Below are 18,538 nucleotides of genomic sequence, written 5' to 3'. Positions count from 1 at the left end.
TTGAAACCCCTGTACAAACTGTGATCGATGCCTGCGACCACCTATCCATGAGGACGGTAGACACCACTGCTCCTGAAATCACAAATGATAATGTAAGTGAGGCCCCAAGAGACAAGGAAGAGAAAATGCCAAGTATTATAGCGGAAGAAGTTGACATGCCCCGACGATCTACTAGAACCACAAAACCTCCAAGCAAACTGAAAGACTTCTACACTTATTGTGCATTAAAGTCCACAGATCACCTGATCGAAGATCATGTGTCATTCAATGGGTTCTCAAGAGCGTACCTCTCATACATCTTCAGTGTATAATCCAATACGAAACCTGCCATATTCTGTGAGGCCAACACCGAAATTGTGCAGAGAAAAGCCATGGGTGAGAAACTTGCAACATTGAAGAAAAATCAAACTTGAGAAGTAGTTCTCCTACCACCAGGTAAGAAATCAGTGGGCTGCAGGTGAACATAAAATCAAGTATCGAAGCGACAACTTGATAAAAAGGTACAAGGCTAGGCTCATTACAAAATTATACACCTAAGTGGAGGGCATCAATTACTATGAGACGTTTGCACCAGTTGCCAAAATGAACACAATCAGGGTCTTCATATTTGTTGCAAGAAATAAAAACTGACCCCTATATCAACTTGATGTTAAGAATGACTTCCTTCACGGAGACCTTAAAAAGAAAGTATATATGGAGTTGCCCCTAGGGCACCTTAGTGAAGGAGATGAAATCTTGTTTGTAGGCTTAAGAAAGCCCTCTATAGACTCAAACATTTGTCTCGAGCATGGTTCACCAAACTTAGTGACACCCTCACCTAATTTGAATTCCAAAGAAGTCTTGAACATTCCATGTTCACCAAAAGAAACACCACTGAAAATGTTATTGTTCTAATTTGCGTAGATGACATCATAGTAATTGGTGATGATCGAAAGTCGATAAGTGAACTGAAGGATTACCTCCATCAAAAGTTCAAAATTAAGGACCTTGGCAAACTCAGGTACTTCCTCAGTATAGAAGTATCACAATCAAATAAAGAAATATTTGTGTGCCAAATAAAATAATTGATGGACCTTCTCAAAGAGGTTGGCATGTTGGGAGCCAAGCCTATCAACACTCCCATCAAGCAAAATTGCAAAGTCCCAAAAGATAAAGGCAAAATCATCAAGGACCTAGGCAACTTTCAAAGACTCATAAGTCGACTCATATATTTTACAGTTATGTGGCCCAACATTACGTATGCAGTGAATCTCATTAGTTAGTTCATGCACAACCCAAGATTGCCTCACCTGAAAATCATCCACAGAATTTTAAGATACATCAAATCATCGCCAAGCAAAAGGATCCTTGCAGACACAATGAAGTTGTTGAATACTCAAACACTGATTGGGCAAGAGATCCCAATGACAGAAGATCTACTTCAGCATACTTCACGCTCATGAGAGGGAAAAGCAAAAAACAAAGCGTAGTGGCTAGATCAAGTACGGAATCCAAATGCATAGTAATAGCCGCAACCTCATGCCAACTCATTTGAATAAATGCCTTACTGCACTACATGGGGGTTTCTTAACTCCAAACCCATGAAACTAACATGTGACAACCAAGCTGCTATGCACATCAGAGAAAATCCATGAACGAACAAAGTACATTGAGTTAGATTGACATTTCATAAGAGAAAAAATTCAAGCAAAGACCAGCTGGCAGAGATGCTCACCAAGGTTGTGGGGAAGGATAAACTGCAAGAAATTACGAGCAAGTAGGGACTGATTAACATCGACGCTAATAAACTCAGAGTTTAAGAAAATACACAAAAATATATAGAAGCTGATATATGTGGTTTGACTCTGATGAGTCTACGTCCATGACACAAAGGATCTCTCTATCTCTCTTCAGGTTTTTCATGAGATGAGAGGTTCTCTTGATTCTATTTTATATTACATTGTTTCTCTTTTTTATCCTTCCCAGAATCATAGATATTCTTTACATTTGATTAGTTAACATATTTATCACAAGAATTACTGATCATATATTTGTGCATATCTCTATGTTTGGCAATGCTATCACCATCATGTTGGCAACTTTATCTGTGACAACCCTTTCATTATCCTCTTCTATTACAACAGTAACTCTTTCCTCAATATCCCCCCTCAAGCTCAATGACCGAGAAAGGGTGTTGAGCTTGATTTGTATTGTTTCAAACCGTATTCGAGCAAGAGATTTGGTCATAATATCAGCGAGTTGATCTTGAGAGGGCATATAGTGAATCAGTAGATGACCTTTTGAAACATGATCCCGAACAAAGTGAATGTCAATCTCAATGTGTTTAGTGCGCTGATGTTGAATGGGATTGGTAGTAAGATAGGCTGCTCCAATATTGTCACATAAAATGCATGGAGGAGAGGCAACCTGAATACGCAGCTCAACAAAGAAATGAGTGAGGGACAAAACTTTAGCAGCAGTAGCAGCTAGAGCATGATACTCAACCTCTGTGCTGGACCTAGCAACAATATTCTGCTTTTTAGATGACTAGAAAATCAAAGAGGCACCAAGGAAGACTCTAAATCCACCAGTATACTTGCGATCATCAGGATTGCCTGCCCAATCTGCATCTGAATAGGCAGTGAGAGTCCAATCAGAAGTAGACCTTAAGAGAAGTCTTTGTTGCACAGTATGTTTCACATAGCATAGAATATGCTTGAGAGCAGTCCAATGAGTCATGGTAGGAGCTTGCATGAACTGAGACACTTTATTCACTGCATAAGTGAGATCGAGTCTTGTAAGAGTAAGGTATTGAAGTGAGCCAACCAGACGATGATAGGCAGAAGGATCAGTCAATGGTTCCCCGTCATAGCGAGACAAAGGAGACCCAGGGGCTAGAGGTGTGGAAATTGGCTTAGCATCAAGCATGCCAGAATCAGTCAAGAGATCCACCATATATTTGTGTTGGGTAAAAAATAAGCCACGAGCAGTACAATGAGCTTCAATGCCTAAAAAATAATGTAAAGGACCCAAATCTTTGATAGAAAATTCTTATCCCAATTGTGAAATTATAGAGCTTACTAACGAAAGGGAGTTGTCGGTAATAATTATGTCATCCACATAAATAAGAAAGAACATCTCATGATAATCGAAAAATCTCATGAACAAAGAGGTATCAATCTTAGATGCCACGAAACCAAGAGTATTCAAGAAGGAGCTAAGACGATTAAACCAGGCTCGAGGAGCCTGTTTGAGTCCATACAAAGCACGTTGTAATTTGCAAACATGATCAAGGTATTGGGGATTAACAAATCTCGGTGGTTGTTGCATATAAACTTCTTCAGACAAGACCCCATGTAAAAAAGTGTTGTGAACATCCAACTGTCGAATGGTCTATTGTCGAGAAATAGTAATAGTAAGGATGATGCGAACCATAGTAGGCTTTACCATGGGACTGAAGGTGTCAAAATAATCAATGCCTTCTTCTTGAGTATATCCTTTCGCAACAAGCCGAGCTTTGTATCTCTCAAGACTGCCATTTGATTTGCGTTTAATTTTAAAACCCCACTTACTGCCAATAACATTGTAGTGAGGTAATGGGGGCACACGACACCAAGTTTGGTTTTGCATAAGGGCATGAAACTCATCAGCCATAGCTTGTCTCCAATGAACAATTTTTGAGGCTTGAGAAAAGGAGGTAGGTTCAGATTCAGTAGGAAGTGTAGTGAGTAGAGTTTTGGGTAGTGGATATTGACTGGTATAAAAGGTCTGGGTTTTAAGAGAGCCGGTTTGAAGCCTAGTAACCATAGGGTGACTTTTTATAATAGGTGGCATAATAGGTTCAAGGGAAAAAGGAGGTGACTCTGGGAGGGTTGTAGCAAGGGGAGAGGAACTAAAATCAATGGTTATATCAGTTGAGAGATCAAGGTGAGAATGTGAAGATTCAAGTGTAGGAGAAGGAAAAGGGATGACTAAAGAGTGGTCCTGGCTGGATATGGAAGTTGGTTTAAAGTTGGTATTTAATGACTGATAAGGAAACTCTTGTTCATCAAACACAACATTTCTGGAAACAAAAGTTCTCTTGGTAAGATTGTCAAAACAAAAATACTCTTTATGATGTCCACTATAGCCCAAGAAAATGCGTTTCCTACTACGAAATTGGAGCTTATGAGTATGGTACGACCTTAAGTGAGGGTAACAGGCACATCCAAAAGTCTTGAGAAATGTGTAATCTGGGGAGTTATGAAATAACATTTGATAAGGGGTCTTAATCTTGATGACAGGAGAAGGGAGACGATTTATCAAATATGTAGCAGTAAGAAAAGCATGATCCCAAAATTTATAAGGAAGGTGAGCATGAGCAAGTAAAGTAAGTCCAATTTCAACTATGTGACGGTGCTTGCGCTCAACACTTCCATTTTGTTGGTGAGTGTGAGGGCAAGTGATCCGATGCTCAATTCCATGCTCCTTGAAATAATTTGAAAGGGATCTATACTCTCCACCCCAATCACTTTGAAATGCCTTAATTTGTCTGCCAAGTTGTTTTTCAACTAATTTTTGGAAATTTTGAAAGACACCCAACACTTCATATTTGTGTCAAATAACAAATAACCATGTGAATCTCGAATATCCATCAACAAAATTAACATAATAAAAATGCCCATGCATAGTTGGGACAGGTGCAGGTCTCCAAACATATGAGAAAATTAAATCCAAAGGTCCTTTGACTTTGTGAGATGAAGATGGGAAAGGTAGCACATGACTCTTTCCCATTTGGCATGCTTCACAAACTTTATTTGCATTTTCATAAAAGAAAGGTAGGCTGAATTTATTAATGACATGTTGAACCACTTTCAAATATAGATGTCACATTCTTGCATGCCATTCATGAACCGTGGCTTTTTACCAATAAGAGCTGCAAGTTTATGTGGAGTTCTCTCGAGATTCACCTTATATAGGCCATGCTCAGTTGCGCCTGTTAGAAGAACTCGCCCTGTCTTGATGTCCTTCACATAGCAAGAATTATGATGAAATTCAAATAAAACCTGATTATCATTTGTAAATCTATGCACAGACACAAGATTTTTGGTAATAGCCGGTACGTGTAATATATCATTCATAGAAAATCTAGCATGAGAAGAGGCAAAAGTAGAGTTACCAATGTGCTCTATAGGCAAATCGGTCCCATTGTCGATTTTGACTTGTTCATCTCCCAAATAACTGTTATGAATTGATAAGTTATTGAAGTCAGATGTGACATGATGAGTTGCCCCAGAATGAGGGTACCATCCTCCATCACTAGCTGATGAAAGAACAATGACTGCATTGGCTTCAGGAGAACGATCACCCTTTTGAAATCGATAACTTCTATATTTTAAGGCACCAGACCTTGTTGCCGACAAGCTTGGCATGTTGTTCGACAATTGGCTGCTGCATGTCCAAGATTCTCACATGCATGACAGATAATGCCATTGGAAGACTGAGTTTGAGAACCCATAGTTCTCTCTTGAAAACATCCTTTAAATTTTCCTTTATTATTTTTATATGACCCCCCACGATACTCTTGATTTTGATGTTGGTGATTGAGAGTTAAATTCAGTTCAGGTCCAGAACTCTCTACTCCTATATTTTAAACTTCTTGCATTTGAGCCTCATGCGCTAATAACATGCTCAACAAATCCTCTAGAGAAAGAGATTCAGTTCGGGTATTGAGAGCAGTTCTTAATGAACCATATTCACAGTGAGGGATCCCAAACAGAATATATAAAATAAGATCTTCATCTTTAACTGTCTTGGATGCCAAGGCCAATTGATGAGACAGATTCTTAGCTTTACAAAAATATTCAGAAATGTATTTTGTTCCTTTCTTTAGGTTTTGTAGTTGGCTCTTTAACTGCTGAATTCTGGCACGATACCGTGCAATATACATTCTTTTAAGTGCAATCCATATGTCATGAGATGTTGTGAAGCCCACGACTTGGCTATGCACAGAGTCAGATAATGACGATAAGATCCAACTTAGTAAAAGTTGATCCATCCTTTGCCACTCATCGAACTTGGGATTCCTTGTTATAATACCACTAGATTCAAATGTTATCCACCCACTTGGACATGGATTCGATCCATCAACAAAACCCAATAAATTATAGCTTTTCAATAGTGACATGAACTGAGATTCTTACGGTAGGAAGTTCTCAGTTCCAAGCTGGATAGACAAAAAAATATTGTAGATTGGTAGGTGCTGGGAGAATAGGAATACTCTGACCTGATTGCATTTGAGGCCCGTTAGCACCACTATTGTTGACGCCTTGTGCATTTCTTGAGGTATTACTTGAACCAATACTGCTTTGGTCATTGTTTGCCATATTCTCTATCAAACTTCACGATATGCTACACACTGAAACCTAGTGCTTTGATACCATAATAAACTTAAATTTTAGGAAAACACACAAGAATATGTAGAAGTTGATATACGTGGTTCGACTCTGATGAGTCTACGTCCATGGCACAAAGGATCTCTCTTTATCTCTCTTCAGGTTTTTTACGAGATGAAAGGTTCTCTTTATTCGATTTTATATTACATTGTTTCTCTCTTTTTATCCTTCTCAGAATCGTAGATATTTTTTACATTTGAGTAGTTAACATATTTATCACAAGAATTACCAATCTTACATTTGTGCATATCTCTATGTTTGGCAATGCTATCACCATCATGTTGGGCAACTTTATCTGTGACAACCCCTTCATTATCCTCTTCTCTTACAGCAGTAACTCTTTCCTCAATAGGCGCACCAACTTGTTGGGAAATGTTAAGTTTCTTAGATGTGTGCCTTCTCAAGGATGCCTTTCCCACGTCTCCCAGCCACGATCGCCCTCTCCTTCCCGTTTTCTCTGGTCTCTTGGTTTCCTATATGACATAGTGACCTCAATGCTTCTCACAATCATTTTCCTTCGCTGGATAGTTTCCCATGTGAGGTAGTGATTCAATGACGACAGGCAGTGGGCTGTTGGTTTCTACAGTGATCGAACAACATCCAATATCTTCGACTGAGGTCAACCTCATGACCGGGGATCACAGTTGTCAATGTTGTAATTAATATGTGTCCAGACCGGACTCCCCCCTTGTAATTATCTCTGTTTTTTTTGTTTCAGATCAATGCCTAACCCCGGGTGATGAATCTTATTTTGCCCCATGTAACATGAAAGACGTCATATATGACAATTCTAAAGTGGAAATGATCAATGTTGAAGATTGTAGAGAACGAATCGAAGGAATCATGTATTTTTGTCCTTAGTACTGTCAAATAGGAATTTTGAAATTTTTACCAGCAAGTTTTTCTTTAATTATTGTTTTGCATATCAGAAACATGTAAAAGCCATACCTGTCCTTTTTTCCTTGTGCTTCCTATTCCATTTCGGCACACACACAATTTTGATGTCTCTAGTTTGATGGCATATATGGTCTTTGAGATGTGCCTTGAATTTCATGTTAGAACCTTGATACATATCACTTGCCATATTGAGAATTTTTTGGGAAGTCTGACGATAGTAGAGAGACCAGTCAGTTAGGTAGGGATCTGTAAGGTCCTATAAATACTTTTTTAGGGTTTTCTTGCTAAGATAACTTATTTTATGAGTTTGGGTGTTCTGTGATAGAGAGCCTTCATCTACCTTGTAATTCCTTTTTTAACATAGTGAAATCCTTGCTCTTCCGCTGCTCGTGAACTTAAGCCTTTGGCCGAACCACGTAAATCATGTATCATTGCGTGTGCTTGTTTTCTTCTCTGTCGTGTTCGTGTTTTCACTGTGTAACTTTCTAACATTTACCATATATTAAACTTACAAGGAGTCTTATATGTCAAACCCATAACTCATGTAATGCATGTACGCCTAGGGGCATCATCCCATGCTGTGGCCCCCTTTTCATTCAAACCCGCTGCGTTTTAGTCTTTTTGAGCCTAGCCAAGTGCTAGTGGTTAGTAAAATCAAATTCTCTTCTTCCTCTTCTCTATTCTAGAACACCATATACGAGCTAGAGCAGACTCAGAACAGAAAATTGGATGCACATCAGCCATCGAATCAGCAGCATCCAGCAGGTCGATCTGGTCTGCAGCCACTAGGTAACCTCCTTACTAGGCTACCCAACAGCTTCTAGGTCCGGTTGAGCACCACCTCTGTGGAGTTCCTCGACCCTGGGCGTGTGTAGCATCTCTATCAGAGGTCTGAGGGTGTTGTTTGGAAGAACCCAACCCTGTGCATGTTGAGATTGCCCAGAGTGCTGCACACTTGGCATGTCAACTGCCTTCTAGCTGCATAGTGCAGCCCATTCCTTCCTTGGCCCATTCCTAAAGTCTAAAACATTTTTTAAAATATTTAAGGCTTAAAATTCATGTTTTTTTTGTCAGAAACACAATGAAACTGTGGTTTTCTAAAAAAAAACTCTCATTCACTGGTAGGCACCTACTCCCAACTATATATAATATTTGGTGCCTTTGAAGGAATCGAATTATATGGGACTATTGAGCTAAAAGTGCAAGCTTTATCAACTCAATTTAACCACATAGATGTGTTCAGGAAGGTATGTTCGCTGGGCATCAAGCCTTGGATTGTGTTATTTCGATCAAAAAATATGATTTGTTGAAATTTTAGTGCATTATAGACCGTTTATTTTTGAAGCCCTTGAAAAACCTGCTTATGTGTCACAATCATATGACTCAAAACTCATTTCCTACTAACAAACATTGTAGATCACATCCATAAGATTTAATTTACAAAAAAAAAGCTAATTAACCCATATATGTATCCGCTTTAATGCCATTGCCTTTTGAACACATACCCAAACTATGTAAAATCAACCTATTGGAAGCACTTATCATCATATTAGTTGTTTTTCCAAATAAAAGCACACAGTATAATAACCTCATACATAGTGCCTAATTTAAGAAGTCGAAAATGCAGCCACATGACATCAATCAATCTTTATAAGCAACAAGCCATAATTAAGATTACAATGATATCTCTATTGCTTATGTATCTTCTCCTTTAAGCAGCAACTTGCTCTTGTAGACATCCATTCGTTTGAGGAATATGAGATGTGCCAAAAGAAAGCCTTGAATTCATGGATCAGACTCTCGTATCACCAACCAGACATCCTATAAAGGAAAAAAGAGTAGGGGCCATCAATAAGATCAATATCTAAAAGAACAAATAGAATCAAAGTTATTTAAGTCTTTGTGTAGCATATCTTTTTAAAGATAATATCCACATACAATAGACACGATTAAGAATGTAGTGAACATGATTCTAACACTCATGCAGGTCCATTGGCAGCAAGAACATCCTTATTTTCTTTTTGAAATAAGAGAAATAAAATTCATTCATAATAGGAAAATTAAGCACAACATAGTCTTTGGTAAGGTGATGAGGCTCACCATGTGCACGAATTAGCAAACAAAAGCAAAGCATAAAATAAAACACCACCAAAAAATAGCATGGGTGCTAATATAATTCCAGAAAGACTTATCAGCTTTGTGATATTTACACACTACTGTTAATGAGTAAGGAGAGGCTTTTGATGAGATCTGCTTGTTTAATGATGTTCTAATTATGGTAAGTTATATTCGTAGCCAATGCTAGTGGCAGTATGGCATTAAATCATATGCAAAAAGCAAAAGGTATAATACTTAAATTGTTTGCTGAGAGCTATACCAGCAAAGATCAAGTGATGTTTGTGGCTTAAATCATAGATTTTTTTCCAATTAAATGTGACCATTGATTGGACATATGCACAACCTAAATTTGAAAGTTATTTTTTTGTTTTATGTTGGGGGTAGCTGTTATGTTCTGCTACTCTATCTCATCGTTAGTCTTAAATTTAAAGGTTAGTTGTTTTCAAAGTTTTAAATTTATTTTAGTTTTAAAATGACATGGATGGATTATGAATTTAGATTGGATCCATGATCCAATTCATATCCAAAATCTAATTGAATTACAATCCAAATCTGATCCTAATCAATACAGATCCTGAATTGAGTCCAGATCTATATTAATATGGGTTCAACGAAATGGATCCAAACAAAAAAAAACTAAAAAAAAAACATTTAATGTGCCTGATGCCTTTCCTGAGGTTCAAATTTTTGAGTCGGTTTGGTGCATGAAACTGGTCTGGTTGGAGCTGGACTTGTCGTTAGTTCACCACTAAGCAACTTCCTCTTTTTCCAACTTTCTTCACCTGCCTTTTGATCGAAGTTGAGAAACTTTAGATTAAGTTCCGTTTCAATTTTAAATTGAGTTTAGTTCTTATATACAAGTATATATGGCTCTTTTGGTTATTTTGGTTTTACAGTTTTGTAAGCTTTGATTGCCTTGGTTAATTAGATGCTAGGGTTTGGCAGAGAAAGCTGAGGTTAGGCAAACCCTACCAGATATACAACCATATCATTGGGATTCGAACTTGCAACGCCCCAATACAAGGTGAGTGCACTAACTACTACTGCCAGACAAGGGGAACCCCCATTGGCTTGGCAGGCTCATAATTAACCAGACATTGCTGAGAAGTTTTTGTATTTAATACACCAGGCCCTGACTGATTTAGTCATGACATGACCTGACAGGACCGCCTGAGTCCAGTCCAGTCCGGCCCAACTTTCTTCTGAGGTCTGACCTGACAAAATCAATTCATCATTTACCACCTTCACAGAGCGGCTTCAAGCGTCCTTGGACAGAAAAGTGTCCAACAAGGCCTCCTGGATGTCGCAAATCAAGAAAATGAACTAAAACGTGGATGCTTATGATGACTTTCAAGTTTCAACCGTCCATTTTTCTGCAATTGATGCCGTTCATCTAAAAAAATGGATATCAAAAAATTTTGTGAGACCCATCTAGGTGGAGACCATCCTGTCTCCACCTAGATGGAAGTTTTATGTCCAAGGATACATGGTACTGATCTGCTCTCATATTTCTACATCGCTATGGACCCTACTTCTTTCTTACCATGTCATATGAGTCAACTTGTTCCCTTAGCCACATAACTGTGACTGATCATTTTTCAGAAACATGCCAACTTTTTTTTATTTACAACACGAAGCAGGAATCGAACCAAGACTCTTTCCCCGATGCTGAGCATCGGCTTGCACAGAGAAGAGATGCCCATATGAATCGAACTTTGACAAACTGTCAAGCAGCCAAAGCCCCCACCCACTACGCCAACCACACTTGGGGCCAGAAGCATGCAAACTTGCAAACTCAACACATCAAGAAGCTCATAGAGGAACCGTCACTAACTGCGTGCGTGCCTGCTCTTTCATTTCACGAAATTCAGATGTACATAACGCGTTTGGCTGTTGAAGAAACTTTTAAGCAAAATGGCTTCATTTTTTTCCTCCTAGCTAATAAAATCGATGATGATATACAAAAGAACTTCTTTTCACCTTTCAGGTTCATTTTACCAAATACCCAAGGGGCCTAATGGTCATTTCCTTGTCTCGTCGCGTTAGTGGTATATATCGCCATTGTCAAGAAACAACAAAAAAGATGAGAAAACGAAGTTGGAACGATGACAAGTCAGAGAGTAGTAGGAGTGGTGGTCATCCACGAGACGTTATCCAGGCCGTTGATCTGCCGGAAGGGAGGGTTCTGGTGGTAGTTGGCGACGTAGTAGAAGCTCCGGCCGCAGAGATCCGTCGCCGGAAGAGAAGATTCGTGGACGGTGGTGGTGGCGGCAGCGGCAGCGGCAGCGGCAGCGGCAGCGGCAGCGGCAGCGACGGCAGAGGCGTCGTCGGTGGCAGAGGAAAGGAGGGGGTTGAAGAGGTGGTATTGGTGGGCAGTGGGTTGGAGGGCGGAGAGGTTGTCGATGAGAGAGGCGGTGGGGTTGCAGAGGAAGGGGTGGGGTACGACGCCGGCGGCGTCGTACCCCTCAAGAGGGTGGTGGAGGGTATCGGTGAGGGCGGAGGAGGAGAGCTTGGGCCTCTTGGTGGCGGAGGAGGAGGTGGAGGTGGTGGAGGAGGCGGCAGCGGCAACGGGGAGGGCGCTGGTCATGATGGCGTTGACGTCGTACCTGCTCATCTCGAAGTTGGTGATGGCGTTCGTTCCTCTGAACTTGATGGCCGCTATGTCATAGGCCTCCGCTGCCTCCTCTTCGGTACCTGGCATTACATTCACCATGGTCCTCATGCACACTACATACACAGTGGTACTTCTTAAAAATCACAAAATCCAGATATTTTCAAAAGGCCGATATAATACCAACATGATTTTTTTCAAAAAATACCGGCTTTTTTTTAACATGTTTTCTTCGTGACATTGATGCAATAGAAGCAGTTTTGTGGTATACATAGTTTCATATTTTTATACATACAAATATTTTCTTGAGATTTTCCTAAAAAATAAAAAATTTATAATTTACTGAGATTTTCCATTACCAAAATTTTCCAAGAGATCGAGATTTGTGACAGTGGCCCTCACCAGTTTATCTTCATAATAGTCCACCACTTTAAAAGATTACAATTGCAGTCGTTTTTAGGCCAACATGAACTTGTAGATATGGTTTTTCTTTTTGTTAGCAAGCTTGTAGATATGTTTATCAATGCTTATTTACTAACAAAATGTGGTTTATGTCAAATTATTTTAAAGATTTTTTTATTTTTTATCACAAAGTTTGTGTACGCAATATGAGCCATTTATTCTCTTGATCTATTTGAAAAACATTTGAACATCAAAATTACCTAATCTAATTTATATATTTATGAGAGAGAGAGAGAGAGAGAGAGAGAGAGAGAGAGAGAGAGAGAGAGAGAGCATACTGAAAGTCCCCAAGTACAGGTCTTTGTTGCCCGCCACACGACCTATCCTTGCTTGCCATCGTCCTTGCTGGTGGTGCCTGCCGTGCAATGCCAAATACACATACTTCAAAAGTTGAAACACTGGCTCACTCATCATAAAGATTTGCACATCCTTCGGAAGATGTGACTAGGACAAGTGCTTTTAGCTATTAGGAGTGAGCGGAGCATCCATCCAATTGGACACAGTATGACTCTAAATTCAGTCTTAGACACAAACAGGATTACTATCAAACTCACATCCTCGTGCGCACAATCCGATTTTACATGTGAAAATAACCCGATTGGATGTCGGTCATTACAAAACCGAGTATTTATTGGGCTTTTCTTGGATTCAATAATCACACCAAACCAACAATCTGCCTGAGTTGGGTGCACAAGAGCTTAGCAAATCCTACTAAATGAACCGATTTACATCCTTACCACAAAAAGCTGGTAAAGATTAAATTTGAAAAAACTGGTTACAGGATAATCATGCTCATCGGCTCATCCGTGATATCTACAACCCTTAGCGAGCGCAATAATTTCACCTTAAGGATATTTATAGCCAATAGCGGACTTGACAATGTACTCGAGGAAAAGAAATTCGACTGCACAATCTTATCTTTTATTTAACACACCAAGTTTTACATAGAGTTATATATAAGGCTAACCTGGTTACCCCTCTGTAGATTGAAGCTCCCCGAGAGAACCCGCTGCTTTTTCTGCAAAATTACAAATACCAAAACTAAGACATATTTCAAATTCTTTCTTTTTGGAAATCGGAAAAGAAAAGCAAGATGGAACCCTATTTCCATCCTTATTTTTTTTATTACTTCACAAGAAGACACGCAAATAATTGGAGGTACCTTCTTAATGCAGCAATGAACTCCTGTCTAGTCATATCCTTCATCTCCTCGAGCTCCTTCGTGTAACATGACACCTACACATACATTCCATCACATCCTCCGCATAATCTCCGGATAAAGTACATGAGAAATTGTACTTTTCCCAACCTCACTTTCGGCGGGATATGGTTTTCTCAGTTTACGCTTTGGTAGCATATCTCATCTCATAGCTTAGTTGAGAGAGCAGGGAAAACTTACAGGAAAATTGATTGTGGCGGTTGGACCCCAATACTTGAGCGCGGCAAGATCGTAGGCTCTTGCTGCCTTTTCTTCTTTGTCATAACCACCTGCATGCTCCACGAGGTTAACACGCTTAACGTGGTTCATTTGAGCTCCAAATACACTAGGTTGAGTTCAGAAAAAAGTTTTAAGTTGCTTACCTAGGTAGACTGAAGATGGACATAGATCCCAATCCGGCATCGCGTTCAAAGTCGAGAAAAAACAGAAGATTTGTCATTAGTATCCATCAAACTAGAGAAAGCACCGCAGCTCATAGCAAACCCAAGTTACATAACTATTACAAAAGGTTCACAGGAGCCCAGATTTTTTTTTTACGTTTGGCTTCCCCGCTACACTGTGAACCACAAGAATATTGGCAAATAAAAAGAAAAAAAATTGCTCACCTTGTCTACCTTTCCTTGCTTGGCCCTCTCTCTTGCAAGTGTTATCCCACAGATGGGCTTCATATCTCCCCGTCCATCTATGTCTGCAATCAAAAGTGCCAGAAGCCAATTGTTTATTTATGCATTTTATGAAACTAACGTCACACACACACACACAGTCCTACTTGGTAACGCCTCTGTAAATCGACGTTCTCTGCCCGAACGTATCGATCGTCTTCTTTGGTGCAGCCGACTCGGTCGTAACAACAGACTTCTCGACCCCATCAGACAGGACGCTCTCCGACTGGGTCAGGATCCCCCGAGCCTGGCCGACTCCCAGGCAGCAGTTGGAGAAGAAGAAGTCGTTGCCGGAATCGGGGGAGCACCCGTTGAAATTCCCGGTGGTTTTGCCCCTTGCGCCGGAAACTGAGTCGATCTCAGACACGGAGGGCATCGGAAGCGTCTGCAACTCCGACGCGGCCATCATCTTGATCTCGGGCTCGCCGAAGGTGAAGCTCAACCCTCTGTCGTACACCGTGTTGAGCTCGGACCCTTGGACGTCCGTCTGGCTCTCGGAGTAGCGCGCGAGCGACGGCGTCGACCCACCACCGAGGAAGTCCGCGAGCTTCGGCATCTCCTGCCCGCGTTGGGAGCCCCCGCCGGAGAGGAACCACGGCAATCCGAACTCCTCCGGCTCCGTTTTTCCGATGGTCGTAGACTCGCTGTTGAGCGCGTTCACGTTGTGCCACCCTGCGATGCAAACAATGACTAGAATAAGGCTTCTGCTTGTTTCTGCTCGGTGGGCAGTTCTATATTTGCCTCGGTTTTCAAATAGCAGAAGAATGTGGTTATGCTATAGTCGTTTCACAGCCGGACTACGGAAAATGACGACCTCATGTATTTTGAACTTCGAACTCGATCGAGATACCTCTCCGTAGGAAGTTGCACCACAGATTTCACTCAAATGGGATTAACTATCTGTGGGACCTGAAAGAATCTGATGGGTAAGTGTCGCTGCATGATGAAGATATGCGTCTAGCTAGCGTCTGTAGAGTGGAAACTCCCTTCGCAAAATAAAAGCTTTTACTACGTGCGATCAAAACCAGCAAAACGACAGTGCGTAAGAAGTGTAATAGTGCAGCTGGATAAGAATTTTAGAAAAAGAGTCGAAGACCATTGTTTTGGCGTGTTTGCTAACGTGTTTCTAACAGAGAGATCTTCTCACTATGGGCTGGTCCTATTATTATCACCCACATAGCGTTAGTTGACGCCAACTTAACGTGCAACTAGGATCATTTTCCAGCTAGCCTTCGTAATGGACACTGTATAACCCGTTCTTAACGGTATTATATCGGCTACTGAAAATTAACAACGTCACGGAAACCGCTAATGGTCTTCTGTCCACTACTACAAAAGTTTCAAAAGAGCTCTTCCATGGGCCCCAAAGAGCCTCCTGTTCGGCCCGAAGTTAGAACGAAGTGCTTGGATCGAGCACTCGCCTGACCGTAGATGATCACCGGTGCTTCTCTGGCTACATGCAGCTGACAAGTAGCCACTCGGCGAACAAATGACGCACGCTCAAGCAGTCAAACACTCGTCTGCAGCACCGTCAAAAAACGATGCAAACGGCTGCAGCAAACGTTGTTTGGGAGTCCGAAGCCCCAGCTTCAGCCTGCCCCACCCAGAACTTAGAAATTAAGCGAAATAAAATCCAGAAATTCTGTTTTTTTTTTATGAAAGGCAAAAGATTCGTAGTGTGGAGGGCGGGATTTGAACCAAAGACCTCAATCATACAAGCAAGAAAATCTGTTTGTAACAAATAGAAAACGAGTGAAAAAGGAAAAAGAAGTGACCACCGAGGTGGTATCCCATGTAGTAAGCAGGGTCCTGTGCCAAGCTGAAGGCCCAGGTTCAAATCCTTCTGCAGAGTTATCTGGTAGGGGTCTGCCTTTCAAAAAAAATTTTGTTTTTTTTTTCTTTTTTTTTTTGAGATATTGAGTGTCTCACCGTTTGGGTTGAATGCGTCGAAGAGGCAGAGCTGGGAGTTGTCAGAGACGGTGGTTGTGCTGTTAGGCGATAGCTTCCTCTGCAAGACTTGATGAGAAGACGGGGGGGAGCTCCCGTAGCACGAGAGGCCATGCAGATTCGTTACGGTGGCGGCGTTCTGAGCGGAGCACGACTCCAGCATCTCGAGAGGCGAGAGCGAGAACGATAGCAGCGGGTTCATCGATCCCATCTCTTCTCTCACTTCCTTTCTTTTTTTGTTTCTTTCTTTACCGATTTAGGACAAAACCCAGAGAGATTGAACGAAAGAACAGAAGAAGACGAACAACTTCCGCAGATAGCAAACTATAACAAAGATATAACTCCGAGCGCTCGAAGAAAGAAGGAAAACACCAGATGTTTTCCGATCTTGACTCTAAAACTCGAGATTTTGCTCTCCGGAATTAGTTTTCCGATCGATTCAGATGAGAGACCACTCTGTTCGCTGAGCTCCTACTCTTTTAGCTCAGAACCACACTCAGAAGAGACTCCAGAGTGCAATCGGACCTTCAAGACTTCGTATACAATATCAACTACGAAGAAAAATGAGGCAAGAAGGCTTCCCGCAGATATAAGAGAGAAAAAGATCCACACTTCTTGGTAATAAACCTTCAAATCAAGCAAACAGAGAAGGGAAAGAACGATAAACGCAATCCGATAAGATCTTGGACCTCTTCTTCTCCTTCAAACTTGCATCATTCTCCTCGCCATCGCATCTCCGGCATCTAAACCCTTCTCTTGTTCTCCGATATTGTAGAAGTGACGGAGATAGATAGATGGGATGATGGGCACCTTCTCAGCTTCTCTCTTCGCGATTTAGGGTTTAACTGAGAGCTTGCGCTTTTACTTAGCAAACAAGCAAAGAAGAATAAGACAGGAAGAGTTGATCTCAGCGCCACAAAGTCATTCGTTTTCCCACCGGGTGGTGGGCAAGGCCGTCCGTTTTCCCCGAAAATCTCGATGGGGAAATACTAGGGTTTCTCTCTCTCTCTCTCGTTTAAAATTTTGAATGAGTGGGTGGGGGTGTGTCATCCTTGCATGGAGGAGGAATCGGCGCCACTGGTCGCCACCACCACCACCACTCGGTCAAAGTCAAACCACCGCAAACACTAGAAAAAGTTAAAATATAAAACGACGTTCGTTCATGCCGCGCTCTTCTCCCCAAACAGGAAAAGAAAAGCTATGCCATAGAAGCCCCTATCTTCTCACGTAATATCTGTACACGACTTCATATTTGCAGAATTCAAGAAACCGCATATTGCCGGCAGTTCTGCGGGAGAAAGGTAGTAGGGGCTAGAGATTTAAAAATTAATAATAATAAAGTAAAAAAAAAACCCTTTGAGGACTTCATAATATAGTGTAATATGCGATCGAGGAATGAACTGAATAGCCTAGGTGCGATAGAGAAATGAACCGAGTAGCAAAATGTTCGACTAGTAAGATAAGATTAGGAACAGAGTCACAAGTTGCTGGTGATGTAGGTTACCAAGTTGGGTATTAACAATTGGTGTTAATTTAGTTTGCTTTACGTCTAAAACAAATGGGTCATGTGGTAGGGGAGACTCATGAAGGTCACCAAATTGAAAGGACATCATGAGTTCTAAACTTAAGAGTGCACATCCCTGGGACTTAAAGGTTTTTACACCTGTATGAGTGAGGTGGTTTCTTCTGGTTGTCAAAAAAATACATAAATAAGTCCTACAAGTATAGGCTTTATTGTTCACAAAAGCAAAACAAATAAATAGGCCCCAAGTGTGTAGTACATATTGTTTAATATAAGAGAATGAGTCCATATAAAAAGTCTTAAGAAGATGGTTAATCGGAACACCGGCACTCAGCATTCGTTTAAACCGGAAAGGGGGTTTATAGGAATTAGATAACAGTATTGGGGGGGATCTGAATTTATTATTTTTGACGCTTTTTTTATCGAGAGACATCGGAGTGTGTGTGAAGTGAGCGTCACGTGGTGACCTTTTTGGCTCTTCTGCTCCGCCGGTTGACGTGGCGCATCGTAGGCTTCGTCGAGCCTGATATAAATTCTTATGTCGACACGTGTCAAAATAATCACTAAAAACTTGACACGTGGATTTGTGGAAGGAGCCAGACAATGGATTCCTTCCCCGGGCGGTATCGGAGAGCCGATTAGGTGATCTGTCGAATCACTTTAAGAAAGTGATTTGACATCTTCACC

At 40.9% G+C, this 18,538-nt stretch overlaps 1 protein-coding gene across 1 annotated transcript; it reads right to left on the bottom strand.

Moving 5' to 3' along the window:
- Positions 1-11,541: 11,541 nt before the first annotated feature.
- Positions 11,542-16,540, bottom strand: LOC149838739 (AP2-like ethylene-responsive transcription factor AIL7). Its single transcript, XM_090008307.1, has 9 exons — positions 16,312-16,540; positions 14,490-15,054; positions 14,326-14,408; positions 14,083-14,091; positions 13,901-13,989; positions 13,664-13,737; positions 13,469-13,519; positions 12,780-12,856; positions 11,542-12,122 (listed from the first exon to the last, which is right to left on the bottom strand). Exons 1-9 carry the CDS (start codon positions 16,538-16,540, stop codon positions 11,542-11,544), a joined length of 1,758 nt encoding a protein of 585 aa, XP_089864433.1.
- Between the last annotated feature and the right edge of the window lie 1,998 nt (positions 16,541-18,538).

This window comes from Nuphar pumila, chromosome 5 (genome assembly GCF_984573655.1).
Source record: "Nuphar pumila chromosome 5, dmNupPumi1.hap1.1, whole genome shotgun sequence".
In the NCBI taxonomy this organism is placed as follows: Eukaryota; Viridiplantae; Streptophyta; class Magnoliopsida; order Nymphaeales; family Nymphaeaceae; genus Nuphar; species Nuphar pumila.
This window is presented reverse-complemented; position numbering and strand designations above follow the sequence as displayed.